This window comes from Psittacula echo, assembly GCF_963264785.1.
Source record: "Psittacula echo genome assembly, chromosome: 6".
In the NCBI taxonomy this organism is placed as follows: Eukaryota; Metazoa; Chordata; class Aves; order Psittaciformes; family Psittacidae; genus Psittacula; species Psittacula echo.
In genome coordinates this window covers 69,345,020-69,369,727 of record NC_137743.1, presented here as the reverse complement: position 1 = coordinate 69,369,727, position 24,708 = coordinate 69,345,020, and the positions used below count along the sequence as shown (strand labels likewise).

At 38.6% G+C, this 24,708-nt stretch overlaps 1 protein-coding gene across 1 annotated transcript in view; it reads left to right on the top strand.

Moving 5' to 3' along the window:
* The window catches only part of TTN (titin), a gene marked incomplete at its 5' end in the record, with an annotated part of 249,006 nt that overhangs the window by 176,357 nt on the left and 47,941 nt on the right, over positions 1-24,708 (top strand). Inside the window, 39 exons of the mRNA XM_080620353.1 lie at positions 230-538; positions 946-1,094; positions 1,186-1,218; positions 1,328-1,457; positions 1,552-1,851; positions 1,939-2,256; positions 2,346-2,642; positions 2,749-3,048; positions 3,730-4,044; positions 4,146-4,294; positions 6,433-6,583; positions 6,672-6,953; positions 7,035-7,337; positions 7,424-7,726; positions 7,844-8,125; positions 8,587-8,886; positions 8,982-9,284; positions 9,385-9,693; positions 9,775-10,056; positions 10,288-10,587; positions 10,731-11,024; positions 11,117-14,083; positions 14,187-14,507; positions 14,622-14,906; positions 15,094-15,393; positions 15,763-16,065; positions 17,123-17,398; positions 17,511-17,810; positions 17,901-18,203; positions 18,420-18,719; positions 19,002-19,289; positions 19,382-19,678; positions 19,768-20,070; positions 20,162-20,467; positions 21,258-21,545; positions 21,659-21,949; positions 22,044-22,331; positions 23,522-24,112; positions 24,211-24,315. Of these exons, the coding sequence (XP_080476479.1) occupies positions 230-538; positions 946-1,094; positions 1,186-1,218; positions 1,328-1,457; positions 1,552-1,851; positions 1,939-2,256; positions 2,346-2,642; positions 2,749-3,048; positions 3,730-4,044; positions 4,146-4,294; positions 6,433-6,583; positions 6,672-6,953; positions 7,035-7,337; positions 7,424-7,726; positions 7,844-8,125; positions 8,587-8,886; positions 8,982-9,284; positions 9,385-9,693; positions 9,775-10,056; positions 10,288-10,587; positions 10,731-11,024; positions 11,117-14,083; positions 14,187-14,507; positions 14,622-14,906; positions 15,094-15,393; positions 15,763-16,065; positions 17,123-17,398; positions 17,511-17,810; positions 17,901-18,203; positions 18,420-18,719; positions 19,002-19,289; positions 19,382-19,678; positions 19,768-20,070; positions 20,162-20,467; positions 21,258-21,545; positions 21,659-21,949; positions 22,044-22,331; positions 23,522-24,112; positions 24,211-24,315 (13,521 nt within the window). The remainder of the gene's footprint in view (positions 1-229; positions 539-945; positions 1,095-1,185; positions 1,219-1,327; positions 1,458-1,551; positions 1,852-1,938; positions 2,257-2,345; positions 2,643-2,748; positions 3,049-3,729; positions 4,045-4,145; positions 4,295-6,432; positions 6,584-6,671; positions 6,954-7,034; positions 7,338-7,423; positions 7,727-7,843; positions 8,126-8,586; positions 8,887-8,981; positions 9,285-9,384; positions 9,694-9,774; positions 10,057-10,287; positions 10,588-10,730; positions 11,025-11,116; positions 14,084-14,186; positions 14,508-14,621; positions 14,907-15,093; positions 15,394-15,762; positions 16,066-17,122; positions 17,399-17,510; positions 17,811-17,900; positions 18,204-18,419; positions 18,720-19,001; positions 19,290-19,381; positions 19,679-19,767; positions 20,071-20,161; positions 20,468-21,257; positions 21,546-21,658; positions 21,950-22,043; positions 22,332-23,521; positions 24,113-24,210; positions 24,316-24,708) is intronic.

Here is a 24,708-nt window from a genome sequence, read left to right as displayed (position 1 = left end):
ATTTTTATATTATTGTTTTTCTTTATTCTTGAAAAGTTCAGTTTTTATGCCTTGTACCTTAAGTATCCCTTAATAATGTATTATATGTAATTAGTGTGCATGTTCTATGATTATACACTATGCATGGCAAAAGAAAGCGAAAATACGTGCATTCTTCTAGAAAATATTCAGAAAAAATGTATGCAGACACTAACTCTCAGGTGATATTTACTTGCTCTTGTTTTACAAGTTGTTCCTGGTCCACCATCTTGCCCAGAGGTCAAAGATAAAACCAAATCATCTGTAGCTCTTGCATGGAAGCCTCCACAAAAGGATGGTGGCAGTCCTATAAAAGGATATATTGTTGAAATGCAAGATGAAGGTAGTTCTGACTGGAAGAAGGTGAACGAAGGAGACAAACTCTTTCCTACTTGTGAATGTGTTATTCCCAACTTGAAGGAGCTCAGAAAATATCGATTTAGGGTGAAAGCTGTAAATGCTGCTGGAGAATCAGAACCAAGTCCTGCAACATCAGAAATACCTGTCCAAGATATTCTAGGTATGTGTTCTGGGAATTAATTTAGGTATTTACACCTAAATGCCACCTACTGCTGTGAATGTCCAAGCAGGTTACCAGCCAAGCTAAAGTCAAAACAGAGCAATTACGCAAAAATGTAACAAAAGATTGACAAGCATTTTTGAAAGTATCATGATGACCATTACCAGGGCAGGATCCATTAGAAAACTGATGAGCACCTCAGTCATACTAAGAAAATGATGTGTATTTTATGAAGAAATGACTACAACAAATTTTTCTATTCATCCATTTCCCAGATTCCTTTTCACACACCCAACCTTTCTTTCATAGTCCTGCATTCTGCAAGTTTATGTGGAGTTTTAGATAAGTGCTGACAGAAACTTACTTTCAGTACCTCTTAAAATTTATATATTTAAATATTTTTACAGAGGAACCAGAAATCTTCCTTGATATTGGAGCACAGGATTTTCTCTCTTGTCGTGCTGGCACAACAATTAAAATCCCAGCTGTGATCAAGGGTCGTCCAGTTCCAAAAACATTTTGGGAGTTTGAAGGAAAAGCAAAGACAACAGCAAAGGTTAGTAAAAGAAAAGGCTTCTTTCTACATGTGTTTCTAGACATTTAAACCTATCACCTTTCATATTTACATTATTTTGGTTTTTTTATAGGAGGGTGGTCATAATATACCTGAAGAAGCTCAGGTAAAGCAAATATTTTTTATAATATTGTTGTATTTTGTAACATAGTGTTGCATTTTTCGAACAGAAGTATTTAAAGTGGATCTATTACTTCTCTTTCTATAATGCACAGGTGGAAGCAACTGAAACACGTTCAGCGATTATCATCCCTGAGTGCAACAGAAGTCATTCTGGACGATATAGTATTACAGCAAAGAACAAAGCAGGACAAAAAACCGTGCATGTCAGGGTCAATGTGCTTGGTATGTCTTGCAGACATTGAAGTATTTGGATACTAGATTTTAGTCTTATTTTTCTATGTACTTACGTAAAATTGTTGCGCTTTTGTCTTAACAGATGTCCCAGGTCCACCAAAAGACCTAAAAGTAAGTGATATCACAAGAGGTAGTTGTAAACTTTCATGGAAGATGCCAGATGATGATGGTGGAGATAGAATCAGAGGCTATGTTATAGAGAAAAGAACTATTGATGGGAAGGCCTGGACTAAAGTCAATGCAAACTGTGGAAGTACTTCCTTTGTTGTACCTGATCTCATATCTGGCCAAGAGTATTTCTTCCGGGTGCGTGCAGAAAACCGTTTTGGTGTTGGCCCTCCTGCAGAAACCATTCAACGGACCACAGCCAGGGATCCAATCCGTAAGTAAAATCAAAGTCAAACAAATTCTTTAAAATCAGATGGCACTGTACAGTGGATTTATTCACATTTCTGTTTTGTTTCTGAAGATCCTCCTGATCCACCTATTAAACTAAAGATTGGCCTTGTAACTAAGAACACAGTGAGTTTGACATGGAAACCACCAAAGAATGATGGTGGGGCTCCTGTTACACATTATAATGTTGAATGTCTCCGCTGGGATCGTACGGGAGAAGTGAAGGAGACTTGGAAGCAATGCAACAGACGTGACGTGGAAGAAACAAAGTTTACTGTTGAGGATCTTGTAGAAGGTGGAGAATATGAATTCAGAGTCAAAGCTGTAAATATAGCAGGTCCTAGTAGGCCTTCAGCCACTGTTGGCCCACTTTTTGTCAAAGACCAGACATGTAAGTACTAACTGATACCAGCAAATACAAATTCCATTTTAAAATTAAGAAATATTTTTGTATGTTAATTTTTTCAATATTTTCTGTAGGCCCACCATCTATTGAACTCAAAGAATTCATGGAGGTTGAAGAAGGAACAGATGTCAACATTGTGGCCAAGATAAAGGGTGTACCCTTCCCCACATTAACATGGCTAAAAGCTTCTCCAAAGAAACCAGATGACAAAACACCAGTGATGTATGATCAACATGTCAACAAGATTGTTGGTGAAGATAGCTGCACTTTATTAATTCAACAGTCTCGCAGAAATGATACAGGCTTATATACTATAACAGCTGTAAATAATCTGGGAACTGCTTCAAAGGAGATGAGACTAAACGTTCTGGGTAGGTATCAAGAACTCTTATGCACTGCATCAATTTATAGCATTCATGTGTTACTTAATTTGAATAGCATTTTAATTAATTCTTCTTTATAAATTGTGGCTTTTAGGCCGTCCTGGACCTCCAGTGGGACCTATTAAATTTGAATCCATTTTGGCTGATAAAATGACAATATCATGGCTTCCTCCATTAGATGATGGTGGTTCTAAGATTACAAACTATGTTATAGAGAAAAAAGAAGCAAATAGGAAGACATGGGTACCTGTTACTAATGAGCCTAAGGAATGCTTATTCACTGTTCCCAAGTTGATGGAAGGCCATGAATATGTGTTCCGCATTATGGCACAAAACAAATATGGTATTGGAGAACCTTTGGATAGTGAACCAGAAACAGCACGAAACCTTTTCAGTAAGTACAAATATGCTTCCAAATTATGTCAGTTGTTTTAGTATGCTGGTATGTGTACAGCATCTGTTAAATACCACTACTACTTTTCTTTCTTCATGTAAATAGGTTTTCTAGACTAGCTTGAAGAGTTTTAGCATTAGTAGTTAGCTCTTAAAGGCACATATAGTACTTAAAAAAACTTTTTTCCCTCAGTGTTATATATTAAAATGCAAACTCAAGCTTTTTTAAGGTGAATAAGGATTTATCTGATAAGATTCAGGTCATTCTGTTTTGTTTGAGACATTTTTGACATGATAGATCAGGAAAGGTCCATTTCCTGCCTTCAGTTTTGAAAGATAAATTATGCAGAATAGCTTTGATGTAGAAGAAATATTAGGCTTTCACTAGAAAACATTCTTAAAACATCCAAGGTTAGGCTGGGCAGTGAAATTAAGTAGATCCAGTAAGGCAAAATAAACAGGGTTTTTACAATTGTAATTTGAAGGGAAGATATTTTATGTTTCACAGAAGTATATGTACCTGAACAGGGATGGGAAGGTGAGACGGCAGATGTCTCATGCAGATAGGTAACTACCTAATGCAACTGTGACCATGTGAGTGCATAGCTCTTTTTTGCACTCTAGCTATCTCTATGTTTCTTTAGTGTTTTTTTACAAGCTGTGTGTCATTTTTTTCACCCAGCTGTTCCTGGACCTTGTGACAAGCCAACAGTTAGCAGTATAACACGTGACTCAATGACTGTAAACTGGGAAGAGCCAGAACACGATGGTGGCTCTCCTATTACTGGTTACTGGTTGGAGCGCAAAGAGACTAGTGGAAAGAGATGGACCAGGGTTAATCGTGATCCTATCAAACCTATGACACTAGGAGTTTCATACAAAGTTACAGGTCTTATTGAAGGCTCGGAATATCAGTTCCGTGTTTCGGCTATCAATGCAGCTGGTGTTGGTCCACCAAGCATGCCATCTGATCCAGCAGTTGCTAGAGATCCTATTGGTAAGTATTCTAGATTCCTATTTTTGAATGTGAAAATATTCAGATAAGAGCATAGAACATATTGTTGTGCTGTAATGATGATATATGATGATATTTTTCAGCCCCGCCTGGCCCTCCTATTCCAAAAGTTACTGATTGGACAAAGTCTTCTGTGGATTTGGAATGGTCTCCACCACTAAAGGATGGTGGTTCCAGGGTCACTGGCTACATTGTTGAGTATAAAGAGGAAGGAAAGGAAGAATGGGAACGGGTACGTAGAAAAATACTGCGGTATCTGCATTTATTTTCCCTGTCTATCAAAATAAGTATCTCAAAAATATATTTTTTACATATTTTCACTATGCAAGTTGTTTTCTAAAAGTTCATATTTTTGCACCATAATTATCTTCATATGTTTAAAACATGAGACCAACTGTCAGGGTCAGTAATTCCCCCTCTACAACATCAAGTTAATTTTGCAGTTTCCTAAACTGAAAAAAAAAAAAATTTTTTTTAAATTTCTGTGTAAAGATGTGAGAACATATGTAGGTAGTTGTGGTGTAGGTAGTTGTGGTAGAAGAACAGAAGACAAGACCAAGTCAGAACTGGCACAAAAGTAAGTCTCACTGGTATCAGACTCTACCAAATCATTTGCAATTACTATGTCCCTATATTTTCAGTGAATGTAGAATCATAGAATGGTTGGGTTAGAAGGGACCTTAAAGAAAATCTAGTAACAACTCCCCCACCATGGTCAGGAACTGATTTTATTTTTTTTTTTAAATAGTTCGTTACTGAAATATTTTTCAAATAATGCACTACTGATTTTTTTTTTTTTTTTTTTAATAATCACAGAATCACAGAATGGTTTGGGTTGGAAGGGACATTAAAGATCATCTAGTTCCAAGTCCTCTGCCACAGACAGGGACACCTTCCACTAGACCAAGGAGCTCAAAACCCCATCCAACTTGGTCTTAAACACAACCAGTTTTACCAGCTTCTCTGGGCAACCTGTTCCAGAGCCTCACCACCCTCATAGTAAAGAATTTTTTCTTAATGTCTAATCTAAATCTACCCTCTTTCAGTTTAAAGACATTATCCCTTGTCCTATCACTACGTGTCCTTGTAAAATGTCCCTCTTCAGATTTCTTGTAGGCCTCCTTTAGGTATTGTAAGGCTGTTATAAGGTCTCCCTGGAGCCTTCTCTTCTCCAGGCTGAACAAGCCCAACTCTCAGCCTGCCTTCATAGGAGAGGTGCTCCAGCCCTCTGATCATCTTCATGGTCCTCCTCTGGACTCGTTTGAGCAGGTCCACATCCCGCTTGTGTTGGGGGCCTCAGAGCTGAACACAGTACTGCAGGTGGCATCTCACCAGAGCAGAGTAAAGGGGGAGAATCCTCCCCCTTGACCTGCTAACCATACTCCTTTTCATGCAGCCCAGCCTGCAGCTGGCTTTCTTGGCTGCCAAGCACACGCTGCTGGCTCATGATGACCTCATCAATCAACAGCCCCAAGTCCTCCTGAGGGCTGCTCTCAGTCTGTCCTCCACCCACCCTGTAGTTGTGCTTGGGATTGCTCCAACCCAGGTGTAGGACCTTGCACTTGGCCTTGTTGAACTTCATGTTTTGTGCTGGCCCACCTCTCAAGCCCACCTGAGCTTGGAGGATGTGATCCTTGAATATTATGCAGCTTTCCTGGGTTCCTCTTCCCTCCAGGGTTTTATCCCATGGAAGTCCACCAAGCAGAACCCTAAAGAGGCCAAAGTCCACTCTCCTGAAGTCCAGCTTACTGTGCACCCTCCTTGCCACCCTAAGAATCTCAAACTGTATGGTCACTGCAGCCAACGCTGCCCTTCAGCTTCACATTCCCCACCAGCCCCTCCCTGTTAGTGAGGACAAGGTCCAGCAAAGCCCCCCTCCTTGTTGATTCCTATGCATTACTTAAAATTTAACTGATTCGTACCTTGGCTACTTTTTGTATTTCCATAAACATTTGGGTGCATCTTAAGTAATACCTAAATTTGCTGCACTATTTCCAGGTAAACTTGCTTCATATTGGGTTTAAAAGGATGAAAGAATTAATTTTTTTTTTTTTCCACTGCCATCTACATGATTTTATTTGTCCAAAAGTACATGTAATTATTCTGAGTCCATGGACTATTGTAAGTGCTATAACATCCTTGTCTGTTAGAATTATCAGGAAGGTGAATCTTCAAATTAGCTTGTGTGCCTATGTCCTGCATTTCTGTACACAGATTCTGAAGAATTCTGTGTGAGCTAGATCCACATATGCTTAAGACTGTCTTGTGCTTGTAAATCTGAAACAACTTCTGGTCTAAGATTTGCTTCACGCATCACAAAGAAATTGATGATACCTTGGTGTTAGCTGATGTTATAATATTTTTTTCCAGGTAAAAGATAAAGAAATTAGAGGAACAAAGTTCGTTGTGGCAGGATTAAAAGAAGGATGTTTTTACAAATTTAGAGTTAGAGCAGTGAATGCTGCTGGCATCGGAGAGCCTGGAGAAGTTACAGACATTATCGAAATGAAGGACAGAATTGGTATTTATCATTTACATTTACATTTTGAGTACCTCCAAGTGAAAGTGGGAAAAAAAAATTCATTGTTTTTTTTGTTCACCTCCCACAGTGGCTCCTGATATTAATTTGGATGCAAGTGTGAGGGACAGAATTGTTGTTCATGCTGGGGGAGTAATTCGAATCATAGCATATGTCTCAGGAAAACCAACACCAACAGTGACTTGGAGTAGGGATGACCAAGCTTTACCAGAAGAGGCCAAAATTGAAGAAACAGCTATTAGTTCTTCTTTGGTTATCAAGAATTGCAAGAGGAGCCATCAGGGTCTATACACTTTACTTGCTAAAAATGCTGGTGGTGAGCGGAAGAAGACTATTATTGTTGACGTGCTAGGTAAATAGCAACTTCATCCTTGTTAACAAGTAAAAATTCATAACATTCAGCACCTGTGCTTAAATGCTTCTTTACTTTCAGATGTGCCAGGCCCAGTTGGAATGCCATTCCTTACTGAGAACCTGACCAATGACTCTTGCAAATTGACATGGTTTACTCCAGAAGATGATGGTGGTTCTCCTATTACCAACTATATAATTGAAAAACGTGAATCTGACCATAGAGCTTGGACTCCAGTAAGCTACACAGTTACAAGACAAAATGCTACTGTTCAGGGACTCACTGAAGGGAAAGCTTACTTTTTCCGAATTGCAGCTGAGAATATAATTGGCATGGGTCCATTCACAGAGACTACCAAAGAAATTGTTATTAGATCTCCTATAAGTAAGTATGTTTTCAGATTTGGATTACTGTCATATGAAATGAATATGCAGAAAGATGTATTTACTGTATTTTCCTGTTGTCCACAGCTGTTCCTGACCGTCCAGAAGACCTGGAAGTAAAAGCAGTTACCAAGAACTCTGTTACATTAACTTGGAATCCTCCAAAATACGATGGAGGCTCAGAAATCACCATGTATGTTCTAGAGAGCCGTCTCATTGGAAAAGAGAAATTCCACAAAGTTACAAAGGAGAAAATGCTTGATAGGAAATACACTGTAGAAGGCTTGAAAGAAGGTGACACCTATGAGTATCGTGTGAGTGCTTGCAATATTGTGGGTCAAGGCAAACCATCATTTTGCACAAAACCAATCACCTGCAAGGATGAAATTGGTATGTATCATTGTCACATTTCTTTTTAAAACAGTGGTTACATTTACTGATTCCTTACTTTTTCTTACTAATATTGCTGACATTTGTGGACATTGTGTTTTTAATATCATCTTTCAGCTCCTCCATCACTTGACCTTGACTTCAGAGACAAGCTTATTGTTAGGGTTGGTGAAGCTTTCAGCCTGACTGGACGTTACTCAGGCAAGCCCACACCAAAGGTTACTTGGCTAAAGGATGATATTGTTGTAAAAGAGGATGACCGTACAAAGATCAAGACAACTCCTACAACTCTTTGCCTGGGGATAGTAAAATCTGTCCGTGAAGACTCAGGCAAATATTGTGTTACTGTGGAAAACAGCACAGGATCAAGAAAAGGATTTTGTCAAGTTAATGTTGTTGGTAGGTTTTACTGAACAACGGTATTGTCCATGATTTGTAGTAGTGATTAGAATTCATTGAACTATATAAAATGTGAATATTAAAATGTGTTCTTTATTACAATAAGATTATTTACTACATTCTCATTTATACTGAAATACTATTTATTAATTTAGAGTACATAGTTAACTCTGGATTAAGTTATTCAGCATGAACAGTTTAATGTCTTTACAAGCATTTAGAGAATGTCAGCACTGTAGAAAATGTGAATCACCAAATACTTTATAAGCATTAAGGAATTAAGTCCAGTAAGTCAAACACGTATTAAAGAGGAATAGCTTTGTTGTGCTGATTCCTTATTGAAACTGTGATGCCATGTTTCTACTTTCATAATATATTTACTGTATCAACACTGTTTAATCTATGTCTTACGTGAAGTTCATATAATAGCATGGGTATGCTTTATTTTTTTTCTTAAACAGATCGCCCATCACCTCCAGTAGGCCCAGTTATATTCGATGAAGTTCATAAAGATCATATGATAGTTTCCTGGAAACCTCCATTAGATGATGGAGGCAGTGAAATTACAAATTACATTATTGAGAAGAAGGATACACACAGAGACTTGTGGATGCCAGTTACATCAGCCACAGTAAAGACCACATGCAAAATTCCTAAACTGCTTGAAGGAAGAGAATATCAAATTCGAATTTATGCTGAAAATCTTTACGGCATAAGTGATCCTCTCATCTCTGATGAGATGAAAGCCAAGGACCGTTTCCGTATGTTATTAATTTGCAATCTTACTTTGATACTTTAATCTTTACTCTTTTTGTAGAGCTCACAACATATTTTTTTTCCTTTTTTTTTTCTCCAGGTGTTCCTGATGCACCTGAGCAGCCAATCATTAAGGATGTTACCAAAGACTCTGCAGTAGTGGTTTGGAATAAACCATATGATGGAGGCAAGCCAATAACAAACTATATTGTAGAAAAGAAGGAAACAATGGCTCCAAGATGGGTCAGAGTTACCAAAGACTCGATTTTCCCCGGTACTCAGTTCAAAGTACCTGACCTCCTTGAAGGCTGTCAATATGAATTCCGTGTTTCAGCAGAAAACGAAATTGGTGTTGGTGATCCTAGTCCACCATCAAAGCCAATTTTTGCTAGAGATCCAATCGGTAAAGTATTACACATCATTTCTCATTGAAATTTTAATGCACTTTTCAGCTAGAAAATAATTTTATTTCTTTTCCTTATTTTTTTTTCTTTTTGTAACAGCAAAACCAAGTCCACCCATTAATCCAGAAGCAGTAGATAAAACTAAAAATTCAGTTGATTTATCTTGGCAACCACCACGTCATGATGGTAATGGCAAAATAATTGGCTACCTTGTTGAATATCAGAAGGCTGGAGATGAAGAATGGAAAAAGGCTAATCTTACAGCAGATTCTTGTCCTGAAACAAAATACAAAGTCACTGGCCTTACTGAGGGTTTGACCTATAAATTCAGGGTCAAGGCAGTCAATGCAGCAGGTGAATCTGAACCAGCCTATGTTCCTGATCCAGTAGAAGTAAAGGACAGACTTGGTGAGTTTAATAAATTCAGATAAGTTTACCTAAGAAGAGATTTTTTCTTCATTTTCTAAAAACATATCATTTTGATTCCAGAACCTCCTGAGCTGATACTTGATGCTAACATGGCCCGAGAACAGCATGTAAAAGCTGGAGATACCCTGAGACTTAGTGCTGTTATTAAAGGCGTTCCATTCCCAAAAGTCACATGGAAGAAAGAAGATCATGAGGTCTCACCCAAAGCTGATATTGAGGTTACAGGAGTTGGCAGTAAGCTTGAAATTCGTAACACTGTCCATGAAGATGGTGGAATTTACTCCTTGACAGTTGAAAATCCAGCTGGTTCAAAGACTGTTTCAGTAAAAGTTGTGGTCTTAGGTAATCTTTTTGATATTCGTTTTATAATGCATGTTTTCATTCTATAATTAGAGATTAAAAAATAAATTAATTTCTGGAAAATATCAATAAACTGAGTTATAAAAATGCACAGTAGAAAAAGGACTAAAAATTGCATGATCTATATTAATTTCTCTTGACATTCACTAAGTTTTGTAAAAAAAATGTTTTGGTTATCAAATAAATAATGAATTAAATTTTTGTCAATATTAGATAAGCCTGGTCCACCCAGAAATCTGCAAGTCAGTGAAGTTAGAAGCGATTCTTGCTATCTCACATGGATGGAACCAGAAGATGACGGTGGCTCTGTCATTACCAACTATGTGGTGGAAAGAAAAGATGTAGCTTCTGCACAGTGGGTAGCCATCTCATCATCCTCCAAGAAACGTAGTCACTTGGCTAAATATCTGATGGAAGGCACTCAGTATGTCTTCCGAGTTGCAGCTGAGAATCAGTATGGTAGAGGTCCGTATGTGGAAACACTCAAGCCTATTAAAGCTATAGATCCACTGCGTAAGTGTTCTTCAGTTAATATGATTTCTTTTGTTCATATGTTCTTGGTAATTTTTGAGATTATCTTGTTGGTACTAATGTGAATGTAGCACACTGCTACCATAGATTAGCCATCCTAGTAATTCTTTTTTTCCATTTAAAAGATCCTCCAGGGCCACCAAAGAATCTGCATCATGTAGATGTCGACAAGACTGAAGTTTCCCTTGTTTGGAATAAACCAGATCGTGATGGTGGTGCTGAGATAACTGGATATTTGGTGGAATATCAAGAAGATGGTGCAGATGAGTGGACAAAGTTCCAGACAGTCCCTATGCTAGACTGTGTTGTTACAGGCCTACAAAAAGGAAAAATATACAAATTCCGTGTGAAAGCTCAGAATATTGTTGGTCTTAGTCTTCCAGATACGACTATACCAATAGAGTGTCAAGAAAAATTGGGTAATTTTTAGTTTTGCATGTTGCTTCACTGATTATTTCTCTCTTTAAGCATTTCCCCTGAAAAGGTAATTTCTATTTTTCTCCAATTTCAGTACCTCCATCTGTGGACCTAGATGTGAAATTAATTGAAGGCCTTGTTGTTAAAGCTGGCACCACAGTAAGACTTCCTGCAATTATGAGAGGTGTGCCAGTTCCCAGTGCAAAATGGGTTACTGATGGCATTGAAATTAAATCAGATGGCAGATACAGGATTGAGACTGACAATTATTCGACTGTACTTACCATCAAAGACTGTATAAGGAAAGATACAGGAGAGTATCTACTCACAGTATCTAATGCAGCTGGCAGCAAAACTGTTGCTCTACATCTTACAGTTTTGGATGTTCCTGGCCCACCAACTGGTCCTGTTAATATTCTTGAAGTAACACCAGAACATATGGTTATTTCTTGGCGCCCTCCTAAAGATGATGGTGGGAGTCCTATAATAAATTATATTGTTGAGAAGCGTCAATCAAAGAAAGAAACTTGGGGAGTGGTTAGCTCTGGAACAAGCCATACAAAAATTAAGATTCCACGACTTCAGAAAGGCTGTGAATATATTTTCCGTGTCCGGGCAGAAAATAAGATAGGCATTGGTGCACCCCTTGATTCAGAACCAACAGTTGCTAAACATATGTTTGATCCACCATCCCCACCTGGTAAACCAACTGTTTATGATATTACAGAAAATGCTGCAACAGTGTCTTGGACCCTACCAAAATCTGATGGTGGAACTCCAATAACTGGTTATATACTTGAACGGCGGGAAGCATCTGGTAAATGGGTGCGTGTCAATAAGGCACCAATACTTGATATGAAATACAGAGTCACTGGTCTTTTTGAAGGCAACACGTATGAATTCAGAGTTTTTGCAGAAAACATGGTGGGCTTAAGCAAACCATCTCCAAGCTCTGATCCAATAAAAGCCTCACGTCCTATCACTCCTCCTGGACCACCTATTAATCCAAAACTAAAAGACAAAACCAAAGAAACAGCTGATCTTGTGTGGACAAAGCCCCTCAAAGATGGTGGCAGCCCAATCCTGGGATACATTGTGGAATGTCAGAAAACTGGAACTACGCAGTGGAATAGGATTAATAAAGATGAACTCATTAGACAATGTGCTTTCAGAGTACCTGGGTTAATAGAAGGAAATGAATATAAATTCCGAATAAAAGCTGTCAACATTGTGGGAGAGGGAGAACCAAGAGAACTGGCAGAAACTGTACTGGCAAAGGATATTCTTTCTCCTCCAGAAGTAAGCCTAGATGTGACCTGTCGAGATATAATTACTGTCCGAGTAGGCCAAACAATCCGTATTACTGGTAAAGTAAAAGGCAGGCCAGATCCTGATATAACATGGTCTAAAGATGGCAAAATATTAGTCCAAGAAAAACGTGTTGAAATAGTCCAAGATCTACCTAATGTTGAACTACAAGTGAAAGAAGCCAAAAGATCTGATCATGGCAAATATATAATAGCAGCTAAGAACAGCTGTGGACATGCTCAAGCTTTTGCTGTTGTTAATGTACTTGACAGACCTGGACCATGTCAGAACCTGAAAATAAGCTATGTCACAAAAGATTCTTGTATGATTGCTTGGGAGAGTCCAGTGGATAATGGTGGCTCTGAAATTACAAATTACATAGTAGAGTGCCGTCAACCAAACCAGAGGGGGTGGTCAATTGTCTCCTCTGATATCACTAAACGATTAATAAAGGCAAACCTGATAGAGAACCGTGAATACTTCTTCAGAGTTTGTGCAGAAAACAAAATAGGGCCAGGTCCTTGCATTGAGACCAAGACTCCTATCCTTGCCATCAATCCTATTGACAAGCCTGGAGAACCAGAAAATCTTCACATTGCAGAGAAAGGAAAGACATTTGTATATCTGAAATGGAGAAGGCCAGATTATGATGGTGGAAGTCCCAATTTAAGTTATCATGTTGAGAGAAAACTGAAAGATTCAGATGAATGGGAAAGGGTTCACAAAGGCAGCATTAAGGAAACACACTACATGGTAGATAAATGTATTGAAAATAAGATTTACGAATTCAGAGTTCAAACCAAGAACGAGGCAGGTGAAAGTAACTGGGTAAAAACAGGTGAAGTTGTTGTGAAGGAAGATCTTCAGAAACCAGTTCTAGACTTAAAGTTAAGTGGTGTGCTAACTGTAAAAGCAGGTGACACAATTAGAATTGAGGCTGGAGTCAGAGGAAAACCACAGCCTGAAGTTGTATGGACAAAAGACAAAGATGCCACAGATCTAACTAGATCTCCAAGAGTCAGCATTGAAACAACTTCTGACACATCTAAGTTTGTTCTCACAAAATCAAGGCGTAGTGATGGTGGGAAATATGTGATCACTGCAACTAACACAGCTGGTAGTTTTGTAGCATACGCTACTGTTATTGTCTTGGATAAACCAGGTCCTGTAAGAAACTTGAAAGTCACTGACATTTCAAGTGATAGATGTACTGTTACTTGGGACCCTCCAGAAGATGATGGTGGTTGTGAAATACAGAACTACATCCTGGAAAAATGTGAAAGCAAGCGTATGGTTTGGTCTACATACTCTTCCTCTGTTTTAACAAACTATGCAAATGTGACACGCCTTATTGAAGGTAATGAATATATATTTAGGGTTCGTGCAGAGAATAAAATGGGCACTGGTCCGCCAACAGAAACGCACCCAATTATTGCAAAAACAAAATATGACAGACCTGGACGCCCTGACCCTCCAGACGTCACAAGAGTTAGCAAAGAAGAGATGACTGTAGTTTGGAATCCACCAGAATATGATGGTGGCAAATCAATTACAGGATACATTTTAGAGAAGAAAGAGAAACGATCACTGAGATGGGTTCCTGTTACTAAGACTGCAATCCCAGAGAGACGCAAGAAGGTTACTAATCTCATCCCTGGTCATGAATATCAATTCCGTGTCAGTGCCGAAAATGAAGTTGGACTTGGAGAACCAAGCTTGCCATCAAGACCTGTAGTAGCAAAAGACCCAATAGGTATCGTACTATTGTATTCTACTGTATTTTGTTTTAATGTTAATATAACAGATTGCTAAATTGCACAACTGCATTGTTATTTGTAATTTTTATTGTCTTTCAGAACCACCTGGTCCTCCCACAAACCTGAGAGTGGTTGATAGCACAAAGAGTTCAATAACTCTTGGCTGGGGAAAACCAGTGTATGATGGTGGTGCTCCAATTATTGGATATGTTGTAGAAATTAGACCAAAAGTTGAGGGTGCTGATCCTGAAGCAGGATGGAAACGATGCAATGTTGCTGCCCAAGTTATTCACACAGAATTTACAGCCACCAGCCTGGATGAAAACCAGTTGTATGAGTTCAGAGTTTCTGCTCAAAACCAGGTTGGTCTTGGCCGGCCAGCTGAACTGAAAGAAGCTGTGTCTCCCAAAGAAATACTTGGTGAGTTTTCCTGTTCTCTTTATGAGTATTGACATACGAACTTTATTTGCTCTGATTTTATTTTATTTCATGTGCTAAACTTTGCATTTTTATTCCTTTAATTTTCTCTTTCAGAACCTCCTGAGATTGAGTTGGATGCAAGCATGAGAAAGTTAGTCACAGTCAGAGCAGGATGCCCTATTAGACTTTTTGCCATTGTTAGGGGTCGCCCAGCACCAAAAGTCACCTGGAGGAGAATGGGTATTGATAATGTTATCAGAAAAGGACAAGTTGATCTGGTTGACACTATGGCCTTCTGTGTCATTCCCAATTCAACACGTGATGATTCAGGCAAATATTCACTGACACTTGTTAATGCAGCTGGAGAAAAGGCTGTATTTGTGAACGTCAGAGTCCTGGGTAAGTAATGAGAGAAATATTGCTAGACAATTTTTTAGCTATATTAAATCTTCATTGCAGGAATTTTTATGTTTTTGAGCACAACTGTATCAGCTAAAACTAACTCCCACTGTACAGGAAGCTGTTAGTCCCCTTTAATTTTTGCTTATCAAAGAAAAGACTAGCATAAATTGAAATTTCTTTACAGATACTCCTGGACCTGTGTCAGACTTCAAGGTTTCAGATGTCACTAAGATGTCATGCCATCTTTCATGGGCACCTCCAGAGAATGATGGTGGTAGCCCAGTGACTCATTACATCCTGCAGAAACGTGAGGCTGACAGGAAAACCTGGGGAACAGTCACTGCAGAACTGAAGAAAACTAGTTTCCAAATAGCTAACCTTGTACCTGGAAATGAATATTACTTTAGAGTAACAGCAGTAAATGAATATGGGGCAGGTGTTCCAAGTGACATACCAAAACCAGTTCTAGCATCAGATCCGCTAAGTAAGTATGCCTTTATGCACATTTTGTATTTTCTTTCTAATTTTAGTAAGATTTTGTAATTTTTTGAAAGTTGGTATTTCTAAATTGGACAATGCCACTAACTACTTAATGATAAACGTCAATATTTCTGTGTTAGTTTCTTTCAAATAATAAAATCTATGAATATAATACCTTTCCAATTATTAGGAATTTTGTTCTTTTCCATATTGTCCTTGTTGAGTTAGCACGGATAATGTCCAATAGTTCAACAAATATTCAATATCAGAAAATCTTGGAAATTCAGTGTTTAATGTGTGGGGTTTTTTTTGTTGTTGTTGTTTTGTTTTGTTTTTTGGTGTTGTTTTGTTTGGGTTTTTTTTTCCCTTAAAGGTGAACCTGATCCACCACGAAAACTTGAAGTTACTGAAATCACGAAGAATAGTGCTACTTTAGGCTGGCTGCCACCATTGCGTGATGGAGGCTCTAAAGTTGATGGGTACATTGTTAGCTACAAAGAAGATGACCAACCAGCAGATCGCTGGACAGAATATTCAGTTGTCAAAGATCTCTCCATTGTTGTAGCTGGTCTGAAAGAGGGAAAGAAGTACAAGTTTAGAGTGGCGGCTAGAAATGCCGTAGGAGTAGGTTTGCCAAGAGAAACTGAAGGAGTATTTGAAATCAAAGAACAACTCAGTAAGTAACAATCTAAATACTATCTGTGTTGCAATGTTCTGCTTTACTAATGAAATGAGGAAGAATTCTAGTTCATTGAATGAGTCAGAGAAAGACATATGCTCTGTGAACTCAGCTGGAGTATTATGTTTAACTGTATTGAATATTTTGACAAACTAGAAAGGATGAAAGTTGAGCACTAATTGAGAATTATTTGAGAATTTTATAGGTATTGCTTAAGCTGGAACCAGAAGATAGAAACTAAGGACAAATAAAAAATGTCTTTAATAAACTTAAAATGAAGGAGAAAAAGTGTCAAAGTGGTAGTTTGAAACATAAATGGGGCTTAAAGTGGGGCCTGTTTTAAGATAAAACAAGTTGTTTATACTGTAGAGTTGGTGGAGAGTGTAAAGCAAAAGGCAGGGGTGACAGGTTGGCCTAATTAAGGTGTCGAGGCAGAGAAAGATGTAGGGGTAAGGGGCAGATGAGAAGAACCTACTTTATTTGTGACAATGAAAAGGGAAGGTACAGGAGCAAAAGACAATGAAAACTAGCCAGTAGCAGGAAGAAACGTGCATACTGCCAAGTTTCTTTTGGAAGAAATCTGACAGATTTTGTACAAAAGAAGAAGAATAATTCAAGAGTATAAAAGGACTGAATGTGGAAATGGATTTAGTTCAACAAGAACTTCAGTTTTTCTTCTGCTTAGTGTTTGTCTTGTAGAAAGTCTGCAATGAGTTAGCAACAAGTTCCAGATGAGGTATTTTATGTAATGCGTTAATAGTGCAATACTATACAATAGTGCCTCTACGTAAACATGTGAGAAGGCAATCCAAACTCAAAAATGTTCTCTTACAAAATGTATAAGACTATAAAAGACTGAAATAGATATTGCTTACTGCAGAATCTCTACTTGTCCGTAAGTGGAAGCTATATTAAAACTTATGAAGTCATTCCTACTGGTGCAGGAAGTCTTTCTCACTAAAGAGGGAAGCAGAGAATCTTCACATGAAAACACAAGAAAAAATTAATATGTCACAGAAGTTGAATTTATTTTCTCTTTGTGATTTTCTTTCAGTCCCACCTAAGATTCTGATGCCTGATCATGTTCACATCAAAGCTGGAAAGAAACTGAGAATTGAAGCTCATGTATATGGGAAGCCTCAGCCAGTTTGTAAATGGTTGAAAGGAGATGAAGATGTACTTACATCCAGTCGCCTTGCTGTACATAAAGCAGAAAAGTCTTCTGTTCTTATCATTAAAGACGTGACTAGAAAAGATTCTGACTTTTACACTCTTACTGCAGAAAATAGCTCTGGTACTGATAGTCAGAAAATCAGAGTGATAGTCATGGGTATGTTTCATTTGATTATTTTTAAACCCAGCTTTATACAAAACTAGTTTTAGTATATTGCAGTGGTTGCCATGTTCTTTCATCCCTTTTTTCTTAATATATTTTTGCACAGATAAACCAGGTCCACCACAGCCTCCATTTGATATTTCTGAAATAGATGCAGATGCTTGCACTCTTGCATGGCATATACCTCTTGAAGATGGTGGCAGCAACATTACGAACTATGTAGTTGAGAAATGTGATGTAAGCCGAGGAGACTGGGTAACAGCTTTAGCTTCTGTCACAAAGACAAGCTGCAGAATTGGAAAACTGATCCCTGGAGAAGAGTATATGTTCCGTGTTCGTGCTGAAAATCGTTTTGGGATTTCTGAGCCACTTACTTCTGGAAAGATGATTGCAAGGTTCCCATTTGGTATGTGAATTGTGGACAGCAGCATTTCCGTATTTAATCCTCCCAGTAAGAAAACATGTAATTGATATCTATCTTTGTATTTCTTTGTAGATGTTCCTAGTGAGCCAAAGAATGCACGTATTACCAAGGTCAATAAGGACTGCATTTTTGTTGCTTGGGATAGACCAGATAGTGATGGAGGCAGTCCAATCACAGGCTATCTCATTGAGCGCAAAGAAAGGAACAGTTTACTGTGGGTGAAAGCTAATGACACAGCTGTGCGCTCCACAGAATACCCTTGTGTGGGGCTCATCGAAGGCCTTGAGTATACTTTCAGAATTTATGCACTGAATAGAGCTGGAGCAAGTAAACCTAGTAAACCAACTGAGTTTGTCACAGCAAGAGCACCAGTCGGTAAGCAAAACACACCAACAAATTGCAAGAGACTACTGTTTTTATGGTCATTTTTAATATACCTTCAACTCTTTATGATCTTCAGTTTGCCCTTATCTTTGTATTTTCCTGTTTACCATGAGTGCAGTGTGTGGGTATCCAGTATTATTAAAGCCATTGTTTAATATGTTGGCTTTTTTTGCAAAACAGATTATAACATGATCTTATTTGCCTTAGATCCCCCTGGAAAACCTGAAGTTATTGATGTCACTAAAAGTACTGCATCACTGGTATGGACAAGACCAAAGCATGATGGTGGTAGCAAACTTATTGGCTACTTTGTTGAAGCTTGCAAATTACCTGGCGATAAGTGGGTTCGGTGCAATACAACTCCACATCAAATACCCTTAGAAGAGTATACAGCTACTGATTTAGAAGAAAATGCTCAATACCAATTTAGAGCAATTGCTAAAACAGCAGTTAACATTAGCAGACCTTCTGAACCTTCTGATCCAGTGACCATTCATCCAGAAAATGGTAAGAAATACAGAAGCATTTGAGAACTCTGATAGAAGTCTGTGTATATCGAACTAACCCTCATGTGAAGAATGAAATGTTTATATTGATTGATTAATTATTATTAATTAATATATTATTATATTATATATAATATAATATTAATTACATGTTATATATTATATAATATATTAATTATTAATTAATTCTTATTAATTAATTATATATTATATTATGTATAATATAATATTAATTATATTAATTAATTATTGCTTGATTAATTGTTGGGCTTTTACCTTTCAGTTCCCCCCAGAATAGAATTGGATCTGTCTATGCAATCACAGCTTACAGTAAAAGCTGGAACTAATGTGCGTCTGGAGGCAAATGTATATGGCAAGCCAATGCCAGCAATTACCTGGAAGAAAGACGGGGAAGTTTTAAAGCCGTCTGAAGGTATTAAGATCACCACTAAGAGGAATCTTGCTACAGTTGAGTTGTTCAGTGTTAACAGGAAGCAAACAGGAGACTACACTATTACCGCTGAAAATGCAAGTGGAACAAAGTCAGCAACCATTAAACTTAAAGTACTTGGTAAGCTAAAGACTGTCTGTTAATAAATTCGGTTTTAGTTAAATGATATAGCAAGAGACAAAGCTATAACAATGTGATGTTATTTTTTCTAGATAAGCCTGGCCCTCCAGCCTCTGTTAAAATCAAACATATGTATGCCGATCGTGCAATGCTTTCGTGGGAGCCTCCTCTGGAAGATGGAGGTTCAGAAATTACTAACTACATTGTAGACAAACGTGAAACAAGCAGACCAAACTGGGCCCAAGTCAGTGCCAATGTGCCCATTACAAGCTGCACAGTGGAGAAACTTATTGAAGGGCATGAGTATCAGTTCCGCATATGTGCTGAAAACAAATATGGTGTTGGAGACCCTATCTTCACTGAACCAGCGGTTGCTAAGAATCCATATGGTAAGTCCTTTGTGAGATAGTTTAATTGGTCATTGTTTTTTTGTATATACTTCTGAATGTGAACATAACTTCCAAATAAATCTCCACAGATGTACCTGGACCTTGCGATCCACCAGTAATTAGCAATGTAACAAAAGACTTCATGACTGTTAGCTGGAAGCCACCAGCTAATGATGGTGGATCACCAATAACTGGTTATATGCTTGAGAAGCGTGAAACTAAGGCTCTTAACTGGACAAAGGTAACCAGAAAGCCTGTCATTGAAAGAACTGTTAAGGCTACTGGACTCCAAGAAGGAACAGAATATGAGTTCCGGGTGATAGCATTGAATAAGGCTGGACCTGGCAAGCCTAGCGCACCATCTAAAGCAGTGTATGCTCGTGATCCTCAATGTAAGCTAAAAGCCTCAAATATTTTCCGTGGTTATTTCTAAATATGTTTGCACAGCATTTGGTACAATAACTTTGTTATTTTAATTCTCAGATCCTCCTGGCCCGCCAGCTTTCCCAAAAGTGGTTGATACTACCCGTAATTCAATAAGCCTGTCGTGGAGTAAACCAGCATATGATGGAGGAAGTCCTATTATTGGTTATCTAGTGGAAGCAAAAAGAGCTGACACAGACAACTGGGTCAGATGCAATCTACCCAAGAACTTACAGGCTACACGATTTGTGGTAACAGGGCTGATAGAAGATACAGAGTACCAGTTCCGTGTTTATGCTGTCAATAAGATTGGATACAGTGATCCAAGTGATGTTCCTGATAAACACACTGCCAAAGACATTTTAAGTATGTTTACTGAAAACAAATTGCCTTGTTAACTTCTGCTTGAATTCATGGGATGAGTTCCAAAGGCAGGGTTTGTCACAGATCACAGAAGCAGATTAATCTGGAATTTTCTCAAACAATGTAGGCTAAAAGTGGCTAATTTTGAAAAGAACAGGGCAGTTAGGAGCTGAGTAGAGTCTGACTGGGGTCTGCTTTTTTCTTTTGTATGCTAGATACATTTCCGACTCCTATCTTGGATCCTCAAGAATTTTTTCTTTCTCTAATGCTAATATTAGACTTTTCAGATCTCACTTCTGTTCTTAAAACTTACATTCTTATTCATGTCTTCTAAATAATTTGAAGCAAAAATTACTTTTCTAAGAATCTGTGTGGCACACAATTGTATGACTCTTACTCCAAAAGAGCCATGCTGTCTGCTGTATGCATTTTGCTATATGTACAAAAGCATTGCTTCACAGAACTGTATTGGTTCAAGATAAGCAGTACAGAGTACAGTCCAGGAGGCTTTGAAACTTCTTTGAATTCTAGAGAAACTATGAGACTTCTTCATATGATAGGTAATATAAATGGTGGAAAAGGTATAAAAAAAAAAAGTAGTGAAAACAGTACAAAAAAAGGCTGAGTTTGACAATGATCTTGAAACAGGAGTCAGGACACTAACTCATTAACATTGTCACAGGCATGAGAACAAGTTGGTTAATACAGTGAAATGTCAGTAAAGAGGGACTTTTTGTTTTGTGATGGTCTTAAAGAATATGTTTTAATTGTGTGTTTTTTGTTAAACACACAGTTCCTCCTGAAGGAGAACTTGATGCAGAACTAAGAAAAGTCCTTGTATTGCGTGCTGGAGTCACAATGAGACTTTATGTGCCGGTAAGAGGACGTCCACCTCCGAAGATTACATGGTCTAAAGTGGGTGCCAACCTAAGAGACAGACACGGATTAGATATCAAATCAACTGATTTTGATACCTTCCTGCGCTGTGAAAATGTAAACAAATATGATGCTGGAAAATACGTCCTCAGTCTGGAGAACAGCTGTGGCAAAAAGGCATACACTATTGTTGTAAAAATCCTCGGTAAGTGTCAGAGTTTTCCCCATTGTGGTATATTTGTTAACTTTTAACCATGTTTTTGGCTGGTTGGTTTTGTTGTTTACTAAATCAAATGTGGGGTTGTTGTGTTTATCTAGATACTCCAGGCCCTCCAATTAACCTGATTGTAAAGGAAGCATCTAAGGATTCTGCCTTCATTACATGGGAACCTCCGCTAATAGATGGTGGCAGTCCAATCACAAATTATGTTGTTGAAAAACGTGATGCGGAAAGAAAGTCATGGTCCACAGTAACAACAGAATGTCCAAAGACAAGCTGCAGGATAACTAACTTAGAAGAAGGCAAATCCTACTTCTTCAGGGTTTTTGCTGAAAACGAATATGGCATTGGTGACCCCTGTGAAACTCGTGATGCTGTTAAAGCTTCTGGTAAGAAAATTTAATCCATTTTGCCTATTTTTGTATTTAGATCATTTTTATTTTTAGCTCAAATGGACACTTACTATGCTTTTCTTCCTTCTAGAAACACCTGGACCAGTTGTGGATCTAAAAGCTTCAGCAGTAACAAAATCATCATGCAATTTAGTATGGAAAAAACCTATCAGTGATGGTGGAAGCCGTATTTTTGCTTATGTTGTTGAGGTCCTCACTGGTGAAGATAAATGGCAAGAAGTCATGCGGGCAAAGAACCTCCATTTTTCAATGAGAGACCTAAAAGAAGGACAAGAATACACTTTCAGAGTGACAGCCCAAAATGATGCTGGATATGGAACTCCAAGAGAGCTTACAATTGTGGCAAGAGATGATGTCGGTAAGAAGCAAGATCATTAATTCAGTGCTTCACTTACACAAATTATATTTCTTTCTGTGGTGGGTTGACCCTGGCTGGATACCACATGCCCAGCAAGCCATTTTACCACTCCCCCTCCTCAACTAGACAAGGGAGAGAAAATGTAACAAAAGGCTTATGGGTCAAGATAAGAACAGTGAGAGATCATTCATAAATTACCATCATGGGCAAAACAGACTTGACTTATGGAAAAAAGGTCAATTTATTACTCATCAAATCAGGGTAGGATAATGAGAAATAAAACCAAATCTTAAAAACACCTGCCCTGCACCCTGCTCTTCTTCCTGGGCTTAACTTTACTCCTGAATTCTCTAACTCCTCCCCCTAGGTGGTGCAGGGGGAGGGGAATGAGGGTTGTGGTCAGTTCATCACACATTTCTGCTGCTCCTTTCTTCTCAGAGGGAAGACTCCTCATACTCTTCCTCCACTGCTCCAACAGGGGGTCTCTATCAGGGAATACAGTTCTCCACTAACTTTTCCAATGAGAGTCCTTCCCATGGTCTGTAGTTCTTCACGAACTGCTGCAGTGTGGGTCTCTGCCACAGGGTACAGTCCTTCAGGAACAGCCTGCTCCAGCGTGGGTCCCCTGTGGGGTCACAAGTCGTGCAGCAAACCTGCTCCAGCATGGGCTCCTCTCTCCACGGGGCCATAGGTCCTGCCAGGAGCCTGCTCCAGTGCGGGCTTCCCACGGGGTCACAGTCTCCTTTGGGCATCCGCCTATTGGGTCCTCCATGGCTGGCTGCAGGTGGATATCTTGGTGTCTGCATAGCTGTTTGTGTCGTATATTCTCACTCCTCTCTCTCCAGCTGCAGTTGCTCTTACACAGTAACTTTTTTTCCCCTTCCTAAATACATTCTGGGCATGCTACCACCACTGCTGATGGGGCTTAGCCTTGGCCAGTGGTGGGTCCGTCTTGGAGCTGGCTGGCATTGGCTTTATCAGACATAGGGGAAGCTTCTAGCAACTTTCCACAGAGCCCGTCCCTGTAGCCCCATACACTACCAAAACCTTGCCATGCTTACCTAATACAATTTTACGCTTACCGTCATTACTGTGCATACATACAAATCAGATGCTTTTTAAATAGCATCTTAATTTTGTTGCAGAGTTTATACACAGTTGAATAACCATGGGCTTTTTAATTTTTACAGTGGCACCTGATCTTGATTTAAGAGATCTACCTGATTTGTGCTATACAGCTAAAGAGGGTAGCAATTTTCGTCTTAAAATCCCAATTAAAGGCAAGCCTGTCCCATCTGTAACTTGGAAGAAAGGTGAAGACCAGGCACTTACTGAGAGTGGAAGAGTTGCATTTGAATCTACAGCAGTTAACACCACACTTGTAGTACATGACTGCCAGAAAGCTGATGCTGGAAAATACACCATAACTCTGAAGAATGTTGCTGGCAGCAAGGAAGGCACTATTTCTGTGAAAGTTGTTGGCAAACCTGGCATACCAACAGGTCCAGTGAAATTTGAAGAAGTCACAGCTGATGCCATAACCTTAAAGTGGGGCCCTCCAAAAGATGATGGTGGTTCAGAAATCACTAACTATGTCCTAGAGAAGAGAGATAATGTAAACAATAAATGGGTGACTTGTGCCTCCGCGGTGCAGAAAACCACATTTAGAGTTACAAGACTTCATGAAGGAAATGAATATACGTTCAGGATCAGGGCTGAAAACAAATATGGAGTAGGTGAAGGTCTTAAATCTGACCCTGTCATTGCAAAACATCCATTTGGTAAGTATCTGTTATAATTTTCAAAATTGAAAAACCCCACGTGGTTTAGGGGTGATATTTATTTTTAATGTTGCTTCATCTTTTTAAATGCTGTTTAGATGTTCCAGATGCTCCTCCACCTCCCAACATTGTTGCTGTGCGGCATGACTCTGTAGCTTTAACTTGGACTGATCCAAGAAGAACTGGAGGCTCACCAATCACAGGTATATACCCAAAAGCCTCCTTGTATTTCAGTCCTTAATAGGTCTTTCTCTCTGTCAAAGGGTAAGATAAAACTACCAGGTGTCTATGCTTTAAATTGATTGATTGATTGATTGATTTACTGGTTTACTACCTATTTTTTCTCCATGATGAATTTTTTAAAACTTTAAATTTTAAGTTAAAAGTCCGGAAAAGACTAACTGAGAAACAACATTTTTGCACAGAGCCAAAAAATCTAAAGAAACAAAACCAAACTCACCTATATCTTACATTACTTAGGTCCTTAAAATTAGCAATTTGCATTTACAAACATCTAATTGTTGCAATTACATGCATCTGTAGTGTATGTCCACATCAATTTCTTAATCTGTTTTTCAGTGTTCCTCTTGCACAAT